Genomic DNA, 16562 nt, shown 5'->3' on the forward strand with positions numbered 1-16562 from the left:
CTATAAGAGAATAATTTGAATGTTTCTAGCATAAAGAAAAGAGAGCCAGGTGCAATGGCTCATGCCTATAATCCCAGCACTTTGGGAGCCCAAGGCAAGGGGATCACTTGAGCCCAGGAGTTCAAGGTTACAGTGAGCTATAATTGTGCCACTGCACTCAAGCCTGGGTGATATAGCAAGACTCTCCAAATAAATAAATAAATAAATTTTAAATTTTAAAAAAAGTTAAGCTCTTTAAGATAATCTTGGCCAGGTGCAGTGGCTCACGCCTGTAATCCCAGCACTTTGGGAGGCCGAGGTGGGAGGATCACGAGGTCAGGAGATCGAGACCATCCTGGCTAACTCAGTGAAACCCCATCTCTACTAAAAATACAAAAAATTAGCCAGGCATGGTGGCAGCGCCTGTTTTCCCAGCTCCTCGTGGGGCTGAGGCAGGAGAATGGTGTGTGGTGTTGAATCCCGGTGAGCGGAGCTTGCAGTGAGCCGGGATGATCTGCACCACTGCACTCAGCCTGGGCTGACAGAGCCCTAAGAAAAAAAAAAAAAGATAATCTTTAAAAAGTAACGCTTTGGTTTGAATGAATCCCCCAAATTTCATGTGTTGGAAACTTAATCCCCAGTGTGGCAGTACGTATCAGGTGGTGCCTTTAAGAAATGATTGGGTCATGAGTGCACAGCCCTTTTGAATTGATTAATCTATTCATGGATTAATAGGTTAATGGGTTATCTTACACTGGTGGCTTTATGAGAAAAGGGAGAGAGACCTGACCTAGCACGCTCAGCCCCCTCACCATGTGACACCCTGCACCACCTCAGAACTCTTTGAAGAGTCCCCACTAGCAAGAAAGCCCTCACCAGATGCACCCCCTCAACCTTGGACTTCTCAGCTGTTCTAACTGTAAAAAATAAATTCCTTTTCTTTGGAAATTCAGAAAATAAAATAAAATCACCAAGGAACATGCGCACAAGTCATTCAGTGAATGGTCTTTGAGCCCTCTGTAGTCTGTTCTCTATCCAGCCACCAGAGTGAGTCTGTGAAACCTAAATCAGTTCTTGCCACTCCCCTGCTCAGAACCTTCCAGTGGCTTCCCATTGCAAGCAGAATGAAATCCAAACCCTTATCATGGCCCACAGGGCCTTCTCTCATTTCCTACAACTCTCCCTCTGGTCTGGTTGGCTTCCAACCACATGAGCTTACTTAGCGTTCCTCAAACATGCCAAGCATGGTCCCATCTCAGGGCCTTTGCATCTGCAGCGCCTTCTGCCTAAACACTCTTCATCCAGGTATCTGCAGTGCTCACACTCTCATGTTTAGGCACCTTATCATAGACACGTTCCCTACTTATCTCATGTAAAACAGAAGCCCACCCACCTACTCAATCACTCTCCATCCCCTCTAGGTGCAAAACACTTCATGCTCCAGCGTACTTGCTAAGAAACCTGTTCTGCTCTTTTCCTCATTTTTAAATTAATTTTATTTATTTTTTATTTCTTTTAGAGATGGGGGTCTCACTATGTTGACCAGGGTGGTCTCAAACTCCTGGCTTCAAGCAATCCTCTGATCTTGGCCTTCCAAAGTGCTGGGATTACAGGCATGAGCCACCATACCTGGCCTTTTCCTCATTTTGCTTTTCATTTTCTCTTGGTGCAAACTAATGAAACTCCAGTGCTCTTCACTGAGAACTGCAGACTCCTCTGACAGCAGTTGAGAGAAAATCTCATAAAGCCTAGGAGAAACACTCCCTCTTGCCTGATGGCCGCAGAAACAGTCACCTTTCTGCATCAGAAAACCAATTCAGATAAAGTGATGAATTAAGATTTTTCAAAGTATCGATCTTTCTTTTGGTCTAGAGTGGAAAGTTATATAGAAATAGCCACCTCTATTGCATTTTTTATTAGGAAACTCTCATTGAAAAGGCTATCTGTAACAAGGACACTCAGACTTCTGAGGCTGTGATTTTGTCCTGGGAAATGTCACTTAGGATCCCTAACACCTGCAACTCCAGTTGTCTTACTTAATAACCGAGCCTGGGTTCCTCCTTGGCTTCTAGAGAATATGAATGTTACAGAGGTTTTTTTTGTGATATTCAAAGAAGATGACTGGCATTCCATCTTCTCGCAAATGCACAGAGAAGAAATTCTTCTCATGTCTCTTTAGGATTCTTTACTGAAAGACTGAGAGGTTTTGCCTTATTTAAGAAACATCATTTCACCTGCCTTAGTTTTTCTTCCTAGCTCCTATCACCACCCACCAGATTATATGTTTGTCTTCTGCCTCCCCACATTGGAATACTAGGGGCAGGAGAGCAAGAGCTTCGAATTTCTCACTGCCGTATCATCCAGAACAGTGTCCGCCATGTGGCTGACAAGCACTGAATATTGGTTGAATGAATGGATGAATGCACAAGCCCCTACTAAGTGCTAGGCAGTGCGCCTAGGTTTTAGCAAATAACAGTGAACAAAGTAGACACAGTCCCTGCTCCTAGTAGAACTCGGAGTCTAATGAACCACACAGGAGATGCCAATTGTGTTGCTAAAAATCAGGGGGCACGGCCAGGCACGGTGGCTCACGTCCGTAATCCCAGCACTTTGGGAGTCTGAAGTGGGTGGATCACGTGGGTCAGGAAATCGAGACCATCCTGGCCAACATGCTGAAACCCTGTCTCTGCTAAAAACACAAAAATAAGCTGGGCATGGTAGCAGGTGCCTGTAGTCCCAGCTAGTCAGGAGAGTGAGGAAGAAGAATCGCTTGAACCCAGGAGGTGGAGGTTGCAGTGAGCCGAGATTGCGCCACTGCACTCCAGTCTAGAGACAGACTGAAACTCCATCTCAAAAAAAAAAAAAAAAAAAAGGGGGCAGCACAGGCTTCCAAGTCCATTTACTAGCTGTGTGACCTCAGGCAACTTATTTAAGTGCAATCTCCTAAACTGAAAAATGAGACTAATCATCCCTACCTCATGGGAGGGGAGCTCAGAACCAACATCCCCTTCTAAAGCTCTCTCTTGCAGGACCCAGATTCTACCCATCTCTCGCAAGCAGCCAGAGCAGAACCTCAAAAGGAAGGGCCACAGCACACTACAACCCCTGTTGCTAGGTTCACCCTTGGGAAAGCAGGCTGGTGGCTTCCAGGTAAGCCAGAGGCGGCCCCTGTTACTAGACAGGGCCAAGTTGCAAACCCAAGTCAGGGGTCCACCAAGGTTCCTGGTTACTTAGAGATAGGTCCTGGGGGGTTAGGTCTGAGAAGTCCTGGGTTCTGATAGGTTTCTTCTAGGGGAGGGGAGGGCTGGAATGAGCAACAAGAAATGAACACCCCTAGTGGCTAAAGTTGGCCACTGGGAATAGTATGGGATAGCTGATAGGAAGTCCCTGGGCTCTGTGCCTAGCCACTCAGGCCTCAGAGATCCTTGACCTCAGAACACCAACATGCCACCATTTTCTGCTTGTCCCTCCCTGGTCTTCTCCAACACAGCTAAGAGCACAGAGGATGCCTGGGCAGTCTCGGGCTCAGGCAGAGGCATCACCATTCTCGGGTGCTTAAGGGGAAGCCAGGGGTTCATGCAACCAACAACCCACTCACCAGAGGATTGTGGCCACGGACATTTCTCCACTTGGACACAGGCTCCGTTAACACCTGGAAGGAAAGAAAACATCAGAACTGCTGCTTCTCAGTGCTGAATCCTGTAAAAGTGTGTAAGTGTTGAGGGGAAAGCAAGGAGAGAAGGGAAAAAGAGAGAAAAAGACTATCCAAATTTGGGTGCCCAAGGTAGGCCAAAATAGCTGACAACCCCTGTGAGGTCACAACTCTAGATTAGACACGGCTTCCTCACATTACTTCCAGAAACATACTGAGAACAACTCTATCCATCCCTGTACCCAATGTGCCAAGCATAGGTACGTCCTACCTCTCTACTGCCCTGGTAGCCTCCCCAAGGTCAGAGCTGGCTCTGTCCATCCCTCTTCTATGTATTCTATCCCAGCCTTGCCTGCCTACCACATCAAGCTGGCAGGTGGGTAGGAGAAGCCAGGAGGGACACTGGACAGGGCTAGGCCTGGGCAGGCCACCTGCCTCCATTTCCTGCCTCTGATCACTGCACTGGGTGCGCTGGCTGCTGAGAGTCTCTGTTTCTTTAGTACGCTCCCTGTCTCACTGGTTTGGAGGCATTCTTTCCCTCTGGTCCTGTTTGTACCTTTTAGGATGACTGCCAATTTCTCCAACATCTTGTGTGTTTTCAGACACATATCAGGATCTCTGCTGGGCATTTCTAGAGCCTCCATCTGTGGTCTAGACACACAAATCTGGGACAACCCCAGACTCTGCTAGAGCCTTTCTGGGTATGCAGGTGTGCGCTACAAAAGATTTAAATGGTGTTCTTGGGGCCAAGATCTTCAGAGTGCCAGGATTCATCTGGGAACTTTCAGAGTACATGTGAGGGGCCATAGGTGACAAAAGACCAAAGGCAGGCAATGCATGGAACTCCTGAAAAGTAACCACCCTGGCTGGGCGCAGTGGCTCATACCTGTAATCCCAGCACTTTGGGAGGCCGAGGCAGGCAGACCACTTGAGGTCAGGAGTTCAAGGCCAGCCTGGCCAACATGGTGAAATCCCATCTCTACTAAAAATACGAAAATTAGCCAGATGTAGTGGCGCATGCCTGTAATCCCAGATACTTGGGAGACTGAGGCAGGAGAATCACTTGAACCCAGGAGGCAAAGGTTGCAGTGAGCCAAGATCACGCTACTGCATTCCAGCCTGGGTGACAGAGCAAGACTCCGTCTCAAAAAGGAAAGAAGGAGAGGCGAGGGGAGGGGAGGGAAGGGATCACCCCCCACCCTTCACACCTCTGTGTCTTTGCTTATGTTGTTTCTTCTGCCCAGCATTCCCACCCCATCCCACTTCACATCAACTTTCATCACATGGAAAACTCCTATACACCCTTCAAAATCCAGTTCAAATATGCCCTCCCACTGCCCCTCTCAAACCCCCTCTCCTTCTTCTAGATCTTCTTCCCAGCCCCTAAGGAGCATACACAACACCACACAGGCCCACCAGAGTCTGGGTCACAAGGAGCCTTGCTCCCCGACCCAGTTCAGGGGTGCTTCATCCATAGCATTGTCACCCAACAAATATTTATTGAGTGCCCACTGTGTGCCAGATACCCATGCTAGGCACTGAGGATACAACAATAGCAAAACCAGCCCAGCCTTTGCCTTCACAGAACCTTAAGCCTACCAGGGGAAGCAGACATTACTCAGGCAATCATAGAAGCCAACATGTTTTCAAACTCCAAGAAGTGGTATAAAAGAGAGGTACAGAGCGGCCAGGGAATGCTCCATCAGGAAGCATAACCTCGCTGGGAAGGTCAAGGGACACGGAGCTCAGATCTGAAGGGAGAGTGGTCTTCCTAAAGCCAAGAAAGCTCTTCATAGCACAGAAGAACCAAACAAGGGTGTGGCCTCTGCAGCCAGACAGCCTGGGCTGGGATCTGGCTGTATCACACACTGGCCAAGTGACCCTGGACAAGCCACTTAACCTCACTGAGCCATGGTTTCCTCATCTAAAACTGTGGTAAAAATGGTACCTACTTCAGAGGGACTCTTCTTGGGAGGATGAGATCATTTAGTATTTATGATGAACCCTTAACACAGTGCTGGGCAAATAGCAGTATACTCATTGGATGTTAACTATCATTGTTGTTAATCGGCTCCAAGGCCTTCAGTGAGACTATAAGCACTTCTAAAGTGCCATTAAGAGTCATATCACTCAGGACAGGTGTCAAGAGTCCCCAAGACCCCCCCTCCTCCCCTGGTTTGATGATCCATGAGAACTCACAGGACACGGCATGCAGTCATATTCACAGCTAAGATGGATTACACCAAAAGGACACAAAACGAGATCCACAAACGGGACCAGGTGCGGTGTCTCACGCCTGTAATCCCAGCACTTTGGGAGGCTGAGGCGGGTGGATCACTTGAGGTCACGAGTTTGAAACTAGCCTGGCCAACACGGTGAAACCCCATCTCTACTAAAAATACAAAAAAAAAAAAAAATTAGCCAGGCATGGTGGTGGGCGCCTGTAATCCCAGCTACTTGGGAGGCTGAGGCAGGAGAATTGCTTGAACCTGGGAGGTGGAGGTTGCAGTGAGCTGGCAGCCTGGGTGACAGAGCGAGACTCCATCTCGGGGAAAAAAAAAAAAAAAGAAAGCAAAAGAAAAAAGGATCAGCAAAGGGAAAAAGGGCAGGGCACAAAGTCTGGAAGAAACCAGGCACAAGCTTCCAAGGGTCCTCTCCCAGAGGAACTGCACAGCACACACTGAATTCCCCCGGCAACAAGATGTGACAATACATGTGAAATGTTGTCTAGCAGGCAAGCTGGCCTGAACCTGGGAGTTCAAGGTTTTCATCAGCGCTCAGCCATGCAGGCAGCCACTTCCTGACATGTACCAAAATTCCACACTCCAAGGAAGAAAGCAGGTGTCAGCATAAACCATACTGTTTGGAGAAACAGTTTAGGCAGAGAGTCTGTTATCAGTTAGGAATGGTGGGGGCACTCCCAAGATCTAAGTTCCCAGATGCCAGTCAAAGACCACCCTTGCAAGCAGGTGTTTCTAAAGGGCAGCAGTCTTAGGTCTGCTATGTTAACTCTTTCCTGCACAGCAGCCCATGAACACAGCAGGACAAGGGCTATATAATGTTTATTATTTTTATCAAACTATATATATATATTTCTTTTCTTTCTTTCTTTTTTTTTTTTTTTGGAGACAGGGCCTCACTCTGTCACCCAGGCTGGAGTTCAATGGCACAATCATGGCTCACCACAGCCTCAACCTCCTGGGCTCAAATAATCCTCCCACCTCAGCCTCCTGAGCAGCTGGGACTATAGGCACGTGCCACCACATCCAGCTAAGTTTTTTATTTTTTGTAGACATGTGGTTTTGTCATGTTGGCCAGGCCACTCTCAAACTACTGGGCTCAGGTGATCCTCCCCACTCAGCCTCTAAAGTGCTGGGATTACAGGCATGAGCCACCACATCTGGCCATACATACATTTCTAACAGAAGTAAAAACAGGAAAGGAAGGGAAGAAGGACAGGAAATGACTATAAAAGTATAGAAATTGTAGCTTCTGTAGTAACAAAAGAGAGCCATCAATAGAGAAGATTATACCACTAAAATCTAGAACAAGGAAGACAGGTCAACGTCTTAGTGTAGAGATGATTCTTAAACATCTCTGAAGTTAGTTTTAGTGACTACGCTTTAAATGAACTAGAAATTAAATTAATTGCCTATGCATAGTAATAATACCCACTGCTCAGACATTGCTGTCTCGGATGTCACACTTCTAGCCCTGCTCAATAGCCTGACCTTTCTTCTTACCCATGTAGACTCTTTTCCTAACCAGACTTTAGGGCAGTCAACACTTGCACTGTCCAATACAGTAGCCATGAGCCATAAGCAGCTATTAAGACCTTGATATGTGACCAGTCCAAATTAAGATATGCTCTAAGTTACACTTATTTTACAGTTTGAGCATCCCTAATTGAAAAATCCAAAATCCTAAATGCTTCAAACTCCAAAACTTTCTGAAAACCGATATGACATTTCAAATGAAAAATTCCACACATAAATACTTAAGACAAACTTGTTTCATTCACAAAATTACTTAAAATATTGTATAAAATTACCTTCAGGCTATCTATATATGAAACATAAATTAATTTCGCGTTTTGGCTTAGGTCCCATCCCCAAAATATCTCATTACGTTTAGGCAAATATTCCAAAATCTGAAAAATTCTGAAATCTAAAACACTTCTGGTCTCAAGCATTTCAGATAAGGGATGCTCAAGCAGTATCATATTCCAAACACTTAGTATAACAAGATAGAATGCAAAATAGCTCATTGGTGATTTTTATATTGATTAAATGTTGACAAGATCACATTTGGCATATTTTATGTGAAATAAAATGTCCTTTTTATTTTCTGTGGGTTTCTTCCTTTTTTTGAGACACGGTTTCACTCCTGTTGCTCAGGATGCAGTGCAATGGCATGATCTCAGCTCACTGCAACCTCTGCCTGAGCTTAAGCAATCCTCCCATCTCAGCTTCCCAAGTAGCTGGGGCTACAGGCACGCCCCACCATGCCTGGCATATTTTTGTAGAGATGGGGTCTCGCCATGTGGCCCAGGCTGGTCTGGAACTCCTAGGCTCAAGCGATCCACCTGCCTCCGCCTCCCAAAGTTCTAGGATTACAGGCTTGAGCCACTGTACCCGGCCCTTTTCGTTTTTTTAATGAGGCTATTAGAAATGTTAAATTACACCTGTGGCTTGCACTTGTGGCTCAAATTATAGTCCTATTGGACAAGGTTAGTCCACATCCTCTATAAATTATCCCATCAAGGGGATAATTTGTTGGCCAGGCCACTCTCAAACTACTGGGCTCAGGTGATCCTCCCCCCTCAGCCTCTAAAGTGCTGGGATTACAGGCATGAGCCACTACACCTGGCCATACATATATTTCTAACAGAAGTAAAAACAGGAAAGGAAAGCAGGAAAGAAAATGACTATAAAAGTATAGAAATTGTAGCTTCTGCAGTAACAAAAGAGAGCCATCAATAGGAAAATCCTAGGTTTCGGCTTCCTTCAAACCTAGCGTGGAGGCTGTACCTCAATGTCTGTCGCGTTGGAGAAGAATTCCAGGCACGTTGTCTTCCCACTTGCAATATTGCCCTCGACACAGATCTGGCAAAAGACAAATGCACATTAGAGCCAGAACTCAAGCGACCAGGGAAACCTCAGGGAATGATGGCTAGGGAAAGGGCTCAGGTGAACAGCATAAATGGTTCAGTACAAGATTTTCAAATGTAAACCAAAATCCCTCCTCAGGAAACTGGCAAGGTCCCATTGTTAGATAAGCCGACCCTCCCCGAGTGGCAGGCTCAAGTTGGTCCCCCGAGACCAGACCCTCCTTTATGTCAACTCCTAAACCATACACAGCTTGTCTGCCCAGCCCAGCTCTGCCCTTCCCTAGTTCAACCCCACAGACTATTAGATTTTAGGCCTAAGTGTCCTGCCTCCTTAACGAGAGCCTAGGCGATGGCTCTGAGGCTAGGAAACACACACACGTTATCCAGAATCGAATTCACTGCTTTACAGGAAAAAAAGCACTTGGTCACTGACTGGAAACTATTAGGAAAGGGGAGAAGAAAAAAAGAGTAAGGACTTTGTTAAGCACCTTGTCACAGGCCAATCCCTGAGACGGGTAACACACCATTATCACATGTAACCTCACTGAAACCTGAGAAGGGTAAGTCCTAACATTTTTCACAGAAAAGAAAAATGAGGCTTGTAGAAGACAATAAAGCAAGAACAGCTTGAACCTAGACTCTGCTCACACTGACTGCACCTGGGAGGGAAAGGCGGTCATGGCACTAGTGGGAGGGGCCAGAAACAGCCATCTGAGGCCTACCTATACCAAAGACCAAGGAGCATCCTAGAAGTAACTCATCTTAGGGAGAGAAGGTATTCCAGGCAGCGGTTCTCAGCTCCGGCTACACGCTAGGACCACCTGGGACCTTTTAAAAATCTCTACAGGGATGCCACGGCCCAGACCAATTACACCACAATCTCTAGAGTGAGACTCAAGCCTCAGTAACTTTTTTTTCTTTGAGACAGTTTCGCTCGTCACCCAGGCTGGAGCACGGTGTCGCAATCGCAGCTCACTGCAACCTCCGCCTCTGGGTTCAAGCCATTCTCCTGCCTCAGCCTCCCAAGTAGCTGGGATTACAGGTGCCCACCACCACACCTGGCTAATTTTTGTATTTTAGTAGAGACATGGTTTCACCATGTTGGCCAGGCTGGTCTCAAACTCCTGACCTCAGGTGATCCACCCACCTCAGCCTCCCAAAGTGCTGGGATTACAGGCGTGAGCCACCACGCCTGACCAACCCTCAATAACTTTTGGGGGGCTTTTGTTTGTTTGGTTTTGTCTTTTTGAGACAGAGTTTTGCTCTTGTTGCCCAGGCTGGAGTGCAATGGTACAATCTCAGCTCACCGCAAACTCCGCCTCCTAGGTTCCAGTGATTCGCCTGCCTCAGCCTCCTGAGTAGCTGGGAATTACCAGTGCCCGACACTATGCCTGGCTAATTGTTGTATTTTTAGTAGAGACGGGGTTTCTCCATGTTGGTCAGGCTGGTCTTGAACTCTGACCTCAGGTGATCCTCCTGCCTCAGCCTCCCAAAGTGCTGGGATTACAAGCGTAAGCGACCGCGCCCGGCCAAGCCTCAGTAACTTTTAAAGCGCTCCAGGCGAATTTCAATGTACAGGCAAGGTTGGGTACCACAAGGCTGGAGCAGAGCTTCACATCTAGCCCACAGATGCCTGCTTCAGATACACCAGAGGAGCTGGTTAAACATGAGGTAGCACCAGGTAGCATCCAGACTCTCTAAATCAGACTCTAGGCTTGAGCCCCTGATCTGTGGCCCAGTGATTCTACCAAGTTCTGCTCAGCCAGGCACTGCTGATGACACAGGCCCAGTGGCTCTGGCTCCAGCAGATGGCCACAGGGAACGGGCAGCTCCAATACATAAGAAGACAAATTGGCCCTTGAGAACATATGATAGACATCCTCCAGGGGCACACACAGTCAGAGAGGGGCCCGACCTGCTGCACAGAGGCCTCTTCCTCTGCATTCAGGCTGGAGGCACCCAGAGAAACCTGGGCAACGTAGGTAACTTGCCCAAGTGCCAGACCTGGCAAGGGAAGAATCAGAGTTAGAATTCACATCCAGGCCCCTTCTCACAACTCCTGATGGAGCCTCAGTCACACCTCACATAAACACCAGGTCACAGTGGGCCGTCTCACACCACCCCACTAAAGTATCCCCAGCAACTAGAACTCTGTCAGCTGGTGGAGAAGGTTCCTCCTGCCTTGACCCTAACAGGTAACCAGGAGACACAAGGCCACTCTCCCATCCTGGGTCCCTCCCAGCCCACTCCTTTCGAGCCCCGAAGTACAAAATGAACCCAAGGGAATGAACAAAAGGGCATGAAAAGACCCCATTAGGGCACTAATGGATTTAATTTTTTTACTGTTCTTTAAAGAAAACTTTTCCTCTTCCTAGATATATAAAAAGAGCTCAATCTAGACATCATTCTACTTAGCCTTTTTTCTTTCCTGTTCATTGCAAGCATTTTAACAGGTTGTTCAGATAAGCCCTTCTCCCAGAAACGTGTTCCTATTCCCAGCATGAAATCCTGAAGAATTGGTGAATGTCAGGCCCTGAATGAGCTCAGCCAATCTGCCCTCCAGTTTAGAGCAGGCAACACAGGAAGAATCTCACAAAGTTCCCCTGAAATGGAAGGCGGAACAGGAAGCAAGCAAAGGGAGTCTTTACATTTCTTTTTAAAGTGATATCTAAAAATATTATAAGAGGAGTGCATGCCCATTGAAGAAAATACAGAAAATCAAAAAGCAGAAACTATCACCATAATCCCAATACTAAGAGATAAACCCCATGACATGTGAGCATATTTCATGCCAAATATTTTGTATACAGTCCTCATCTTTGAGCACGTTTCAACTGCTTATTGAAGGCCTATGCTGTGCCAGGTACTGTGTACTCAGGACCCCGTTGCAACGGCCAAAGAACTCATGAGTGTGTGGAGGAAAGCAACAAGAAACTGTGAAAAGGAGATGGTCCCCACGCTATGGGAGCACATGGCTGGCCTGGCCCAATGCTCTGTGACTGCACTACAATTTATCTCCATTTTCCTCTGCTGTGAGGCCTTGAGTCCAATTTTCTATGATTATAACTGAAACTGTGATGAGCCACCTATCCCTATTATAAATAACAATATTTAATCTTTTCTAAAAATGGAAATTAAGCATTCTTGTGCTAAGAAATACATTCTCAGTGGCCAGGCGCAGTGGCTTAGGCCTGTAATCCCAGCACTTTGGGAGGCCGAGGCAGGGGATCATTTGAGGGCAAGAGTTCGAGACCAGCCTGGCCAACATGGTGAAACCCTGTCTCTACTAAAAATACAAAAATTAGCCAGGCATGGTGGCATGTGCCTGTAGTCCCAGCTACTTGGAAGGCTGACATGGGAGGATCGCCTGAGCCCAGGAAGTCGAGGCTGCAGTAAGCCATGATTGTGCCACTGTCCTCAAGCCTGGACAACGGAGCCAGACCTTGTCTCAAAAAATAAAAAATAAAAATAAAATAAAATTAGATTGTAGTGGCGTTTACTCTGTAGTGCTGTTTACTCTGCAAATTTACTAAAAATCATTGAATTACACACTTAAAATGGGTGAATTTTGTGGTATGCAAATTATAACTCAGTAAGGCTGTTTTAAAAAGGAACCCAGCTAATTTCACTTAACATTCAAATAACTAAGGGAAGACACTTTTACCCCATCACACCCCAAACTCTCTCTTACATGCTCCTTGTTAACCCCACAACTATCTCTTAACTAGACTGAGAATTTCGGCATTAATGTTTATATTTCTTTCCTGTTTGTTTCCTAAGGACAGTTTTTTTTCTTTCATTTGGATCACACTTCATATACTTTTATTGGTTTTGTTATTTTTTTTTCATCTTTTACATAGTGAGTGCCTTCCCAGGTCACTAAATATTTTCAAAACATGGTTTTAATGGCTTTACATATTCCATTACATAAGATCTGTCACAATTTATTGAACTCCCTACTATTTGATTTTTTTTTTTTTTTTTTTTTTTTGAGACAGGGTCTCATTCTGTTGCCCAGGATGGAGTGCAGCAATGCAATAACAGCTCACTGCAACCTTGACCTTCCAGGCTCAAACAACCTCCCACCTCAGTCTCCCGAGTAGCTAGGACTACTGGTGCACACCACCATGCCCAGCTAATTTTTTGTATTTTTTGTAGAAACAGCATTTTGCCACGTTGCCCAGGCTGGTCTCAGACTCCTGAGCTCAAGTGATCCTCCCACCTTGGCCTCCCGAAGTGCTGCGATTACAGGTATGAGCCATTAGGCATGGCTCTGTTGGATATTGTTCTGTCCAGCTATTTCATTAAAAACTTTTGTTGTGATATTCAATTATTTGATATTGTAAACTGTGCCATGTGATGGCTGCACTATCCACCCAGACACCGTCAACACTCTGGACATCTCTCCTCACCCAGCAACACCAGTCAACCAACCAACAACTCCCCTAGGCCCTGCTTTCCCACTCAGCTGCAGGCTCTGTGCCATCTCTAGTTTACTTAAGGTCTCTCTCCTTCCAGTCTGGCCCAGCTGGGCCCTCCACTCGTGGTCCCTCACATCGCTCCCTGAGAGGCAACCCGGATGGTGCCGGGTGGGGGTAAAGCCCTTCAGTGACTCTGGGTTTTAAGACCTATTCGCAGTCCCTCTGCACCTACCCCCTAGCCCTCCCCAGCTGCCTCTCTAGGGACTGGCCACATGCCCAGGTCTGCAGGTTCTCTTTCTTCTGTGACTTGTACCTGTTACAACACTCCTGCCTCAAACTCTCCTCTATCTCCCAGCAGGCAATAAGGCGCTGCCCAAAGCTCCTCTCAGTCATCAGCCCCCATGCTCACTGCTGTTCTAGTTCCACCATTCTCCTAGTTACTGCTATCTCCCCCATCAGACAGACCTCTCCCATCAGACAGACCGCAGATTCCCAAATGTCAGGGCTGTTTGACTGCCAGGTCCCCAGGTCCTAGCCCAGTGCCTCCCACACAGGAGCTCACAGGACTTGAATGGTTACAAACAGTCCTGAGCCTGAATGCAGGCTCCATACCACTTTCTATGAACTAGCTACTGTGTGTCTGGGGGCACATCAAACCACACCCAAAAAGCACAGAGAACAGGCCCAGCTCACATCAATGCTAGCTCAATAATTAATAAATAGCCAGGCACAGTGGCTCACACTTGTCCTCACAGCTACTCAGGAGGCTGATGCCAGAGAATCACTTGAGCCCAGGAGTTGGAGGCCAGCCTGGGCAAGGCAGCAAGACCCTGTCTCTTAAATATATAAACAAACAATAATACATTAATTACCATCCAGCTCAACTTTGCATTTCCCTCCCCTTCTATGGCACCTGCTGGCATATCCTTCTCCTAATTTCAACAAACTTCCACAAATCTCAAGCATTTCAATCCTCTCTGTGTGGTTTCACTACTTCCCAAGAGCTCTCTATCACCCTGAGCACCCTGGGGGCCTGCCCACACTGTCTACCCTCTGCAGATCCCAGCCACGGTACTCCTGCCACCACTTGCCTAGCCACCCCCTTTCCAGCCACAGGAGCTAGGGACTTTCAGTTCTCTTAAGGAATTGAGCCTTGGTCGGTGACCAAAATATCACTCCCTACCCCAGCCAGTAAAGCACCCAACATCCCGGTGGACACCAACCTGACCCTCCTTTGACCTTCAACCTCACACTAGTCACAGCCCCAGCCCAGAGCCAGCATCTCAAAGCCACCCTGATGACTGAACCCACATATGTGGACCCTCAAGGTTTCTCTCTGATCCCCTGCCCACCCACCAGTCTCAGCACTGGGGGGAGAGAGTGGTGGTCGACAGAACTTCCCTCACATCTGAGCTGCCCAACCCAAGATGAAACTGACCTTCCCCATAACACAATGAGGGTTTTTCAAATACTTTCACAATCATCCCTTAAGCTTTAACCAAATCTACCTGAAGGATACAATTACTTGTGTGCTCCTACCTGTGCAGACTCTGGGGAAAGATACAATTGGTGACAGAGGAGGCCTCCTGGGAGGGTGACAGACTTCCTTCTCCCTGGAGATTCTCTTGTATTTTTGCTTTTACTCTGGAATGTATTTTGCTTTTACTCTGCTTTTTTGTCTCTCCTCTTCAAAAAAATAAATATTATCCTAGACAGTACACATAAAAGAGGGACTTACCACTGATTTTTTCTCTTTTCCCGTTCTTTATCTACAAAAGAAAGGAAATCAGTTTTAAACTCACTTTTAAATAACTCTCCTCTGCCCTAATTTGCTACATGACCACAAAACACTAATTTTTATGCTCACTCCCTGGCCTAAAAATATTTTCCATTTTGGGCGCCCTCCAAGGTTGGAGGCGCGCACCACCGACTCGCCGATGTGCCACTCTGGGCTGCGGCTGCGTGGGTCCCCAGTGTGCTCGAGTTCTTTCACTTACTACGTTGTACTTTGTATTTTCCACGTTATCTATTTAGATCCTCACAGACTGGGTATTAAGCAAGTGGAAAGACAGAGCAGCCTCCACTCGCGGTGCACGGGGAACAGTGGGCCGCGGGCGTGGGTTTGAGGCGTGGGTTTGAGTCTGGGACGCAGGTGTTCCTCTAGGCCGACGGCGGGCATCGCTACCCATCCGCCCCACAAGAGGTTCTCTCAACAGCCATATGGCGGACACCAGAACCCGGGTGTAAGAGTGACCCGTTTCTGAGTGGGTCCCCACTCCCGGGGAGGGCAGGAGAGCGCCGGGGCGTAACCTCCCTCCCCTACGCTGGCACCAGAGTGTGAGGAGAATCGGCTTAGGGCAGCTCCCAGTCCCCATCGCCCCTAAGGTCGAAAGAATCGGGCCAGGAAATGGGTCGGGGGACCCGAGTTTGGGCTGCTCTTTAACGCCTCTCTTCCCATCCCAGAACAAGAGCCGGGCGCAAAACCCCATCGCCTCCCGCGCTCGCTGCGGTCTAGCGCCCGGGTAACTGCCGATGGCCCCTCCCGCCCCCGCCGCAGCCGGGCAGGAAAACCCGCGCCTCGGAGGAGGCGCTTCGGGCTCGGGTGGGTTCCGGGAGCCCAGGGGCCGGGAGTAGGTGGGTTCATAGGGGCTCCTGGGAGGCGGGACCAAGACGCGCGTTACCCGAAGGCCAGGCCCCGCGCTGCACCCTCCGCGACCCGGGGCCTGAGGCCGGGCTCCCGGGGCTTCCCGGCCCAAAGCAGCGCAGCGCCAGGGCGGCCCAGCCCCGCAGCGGCCGCAGCAGCATAGCTGGGCGAGCGGATCCAGAGGCCCTGGAGAGTTGATCCAGAGTCCCGGGCTTCCTTCCTGTGAGAGTCGGCGGGGGCTACTTCTCGTCCAGCCCTTGCGCGCCGCCTGGATCCCGGCGCCTGGCCCTTAAAGAGACCCCGTCGCATTTCATCTTCTCAGGGAGAGGAGAAATACTCGAAGGGAGAGGTTCGCCGCTGGCAGCCAGAAACCTTCCCACTGCTAGGACGCTGGCAGAAAGCACCCATAGCTTGGCAACACTGGGAGGATGGATGGCACATAATACCAGTGACTGATGGGTTGATTAATGATTTCTTATTACTTAATTGAACACCTTCTGTAATCAGACTCCTGGCACACACTCGTCACTTATTCCTCCCAACAACCCTGCATATAGCTATTGTCTCTCCCATTCTCCGAGCTTGTCCTCAGAGAATTAGGTAACTTGTTCAAATGGTCAGAAGCAATAGATATAACTCCTTGCTCTACTCTTTCCCCCCTTCTCACTACTGCACTTGCCTAGTCTTTTTACAAAGTAAATTTTTTGGCCCAGGCGCGGTGGCTCACACCTGTAATCCCAGCACTTTGGGAGGCCG

At 48.1% G+C, this 16562-nt stretch overlaps 1 protein-coding gene across 4 annotated transcripts in view; it reads right to left on the minus strand.

Moving 5' to 3' along the window:
* The window catches only part of TK2 (thymidine kinase 2), a 41874-nt gene extending 25532 nt beyond the window's left edge, over positions 1–16342 (minus strand). Inside the window, exons 1-5 of one of the 4 annotated variants that reach the window (XM_017860240.1) lie at positions 15844–16020; positions 14904–14931; positions 13483–13486; positions 8662–8736; positions 3578–3631 (exon numbers count right to left, since the gene is read on the minus strand). In XM_017860240.1, the coding sequence (XP_017715729.1) occupies positions 3578–3631; positions 8662–8736; positions 13483–13486; positions 14904–14931; positions 15844–15967 (285 nt within the window). In that variant the 5' untranslated portion in view covers positions 15968–16020. Of the gene's footprint in view, positions 1–3577; positions 3632–8661; positions 8737–13482; positions 13487–14900; positions 14932–15159; positions 15756–15843 lie in introns of those variants that run through there. The other 3 variants (XM_017860237.1, XM_017860238.1, XM_017860239.1) reach the window with 3 other exon arrangements.
* Between the last annotated feature and the right edge of the window lie 220 nt (positions 16343–16562).

This window comes from Rhinopithecus bieti, unplaced genomic scaffold (genome assembly GCF_001698545.2).
Source record: "Rhinopithecus bieti isolate Rb0 unplaced genomic scaffold, ASM169854v2 scaffold_53422, whole genome shotgun sequence".
In the NCBI taxonomy this organism is placed as follows: domain Eukaryota; kingdom Metazoa; phylum Chordata; class Mammalia; order Primates; family Cercopithecidae; genus Rhinopithecus; species Rhinopithecus bieti.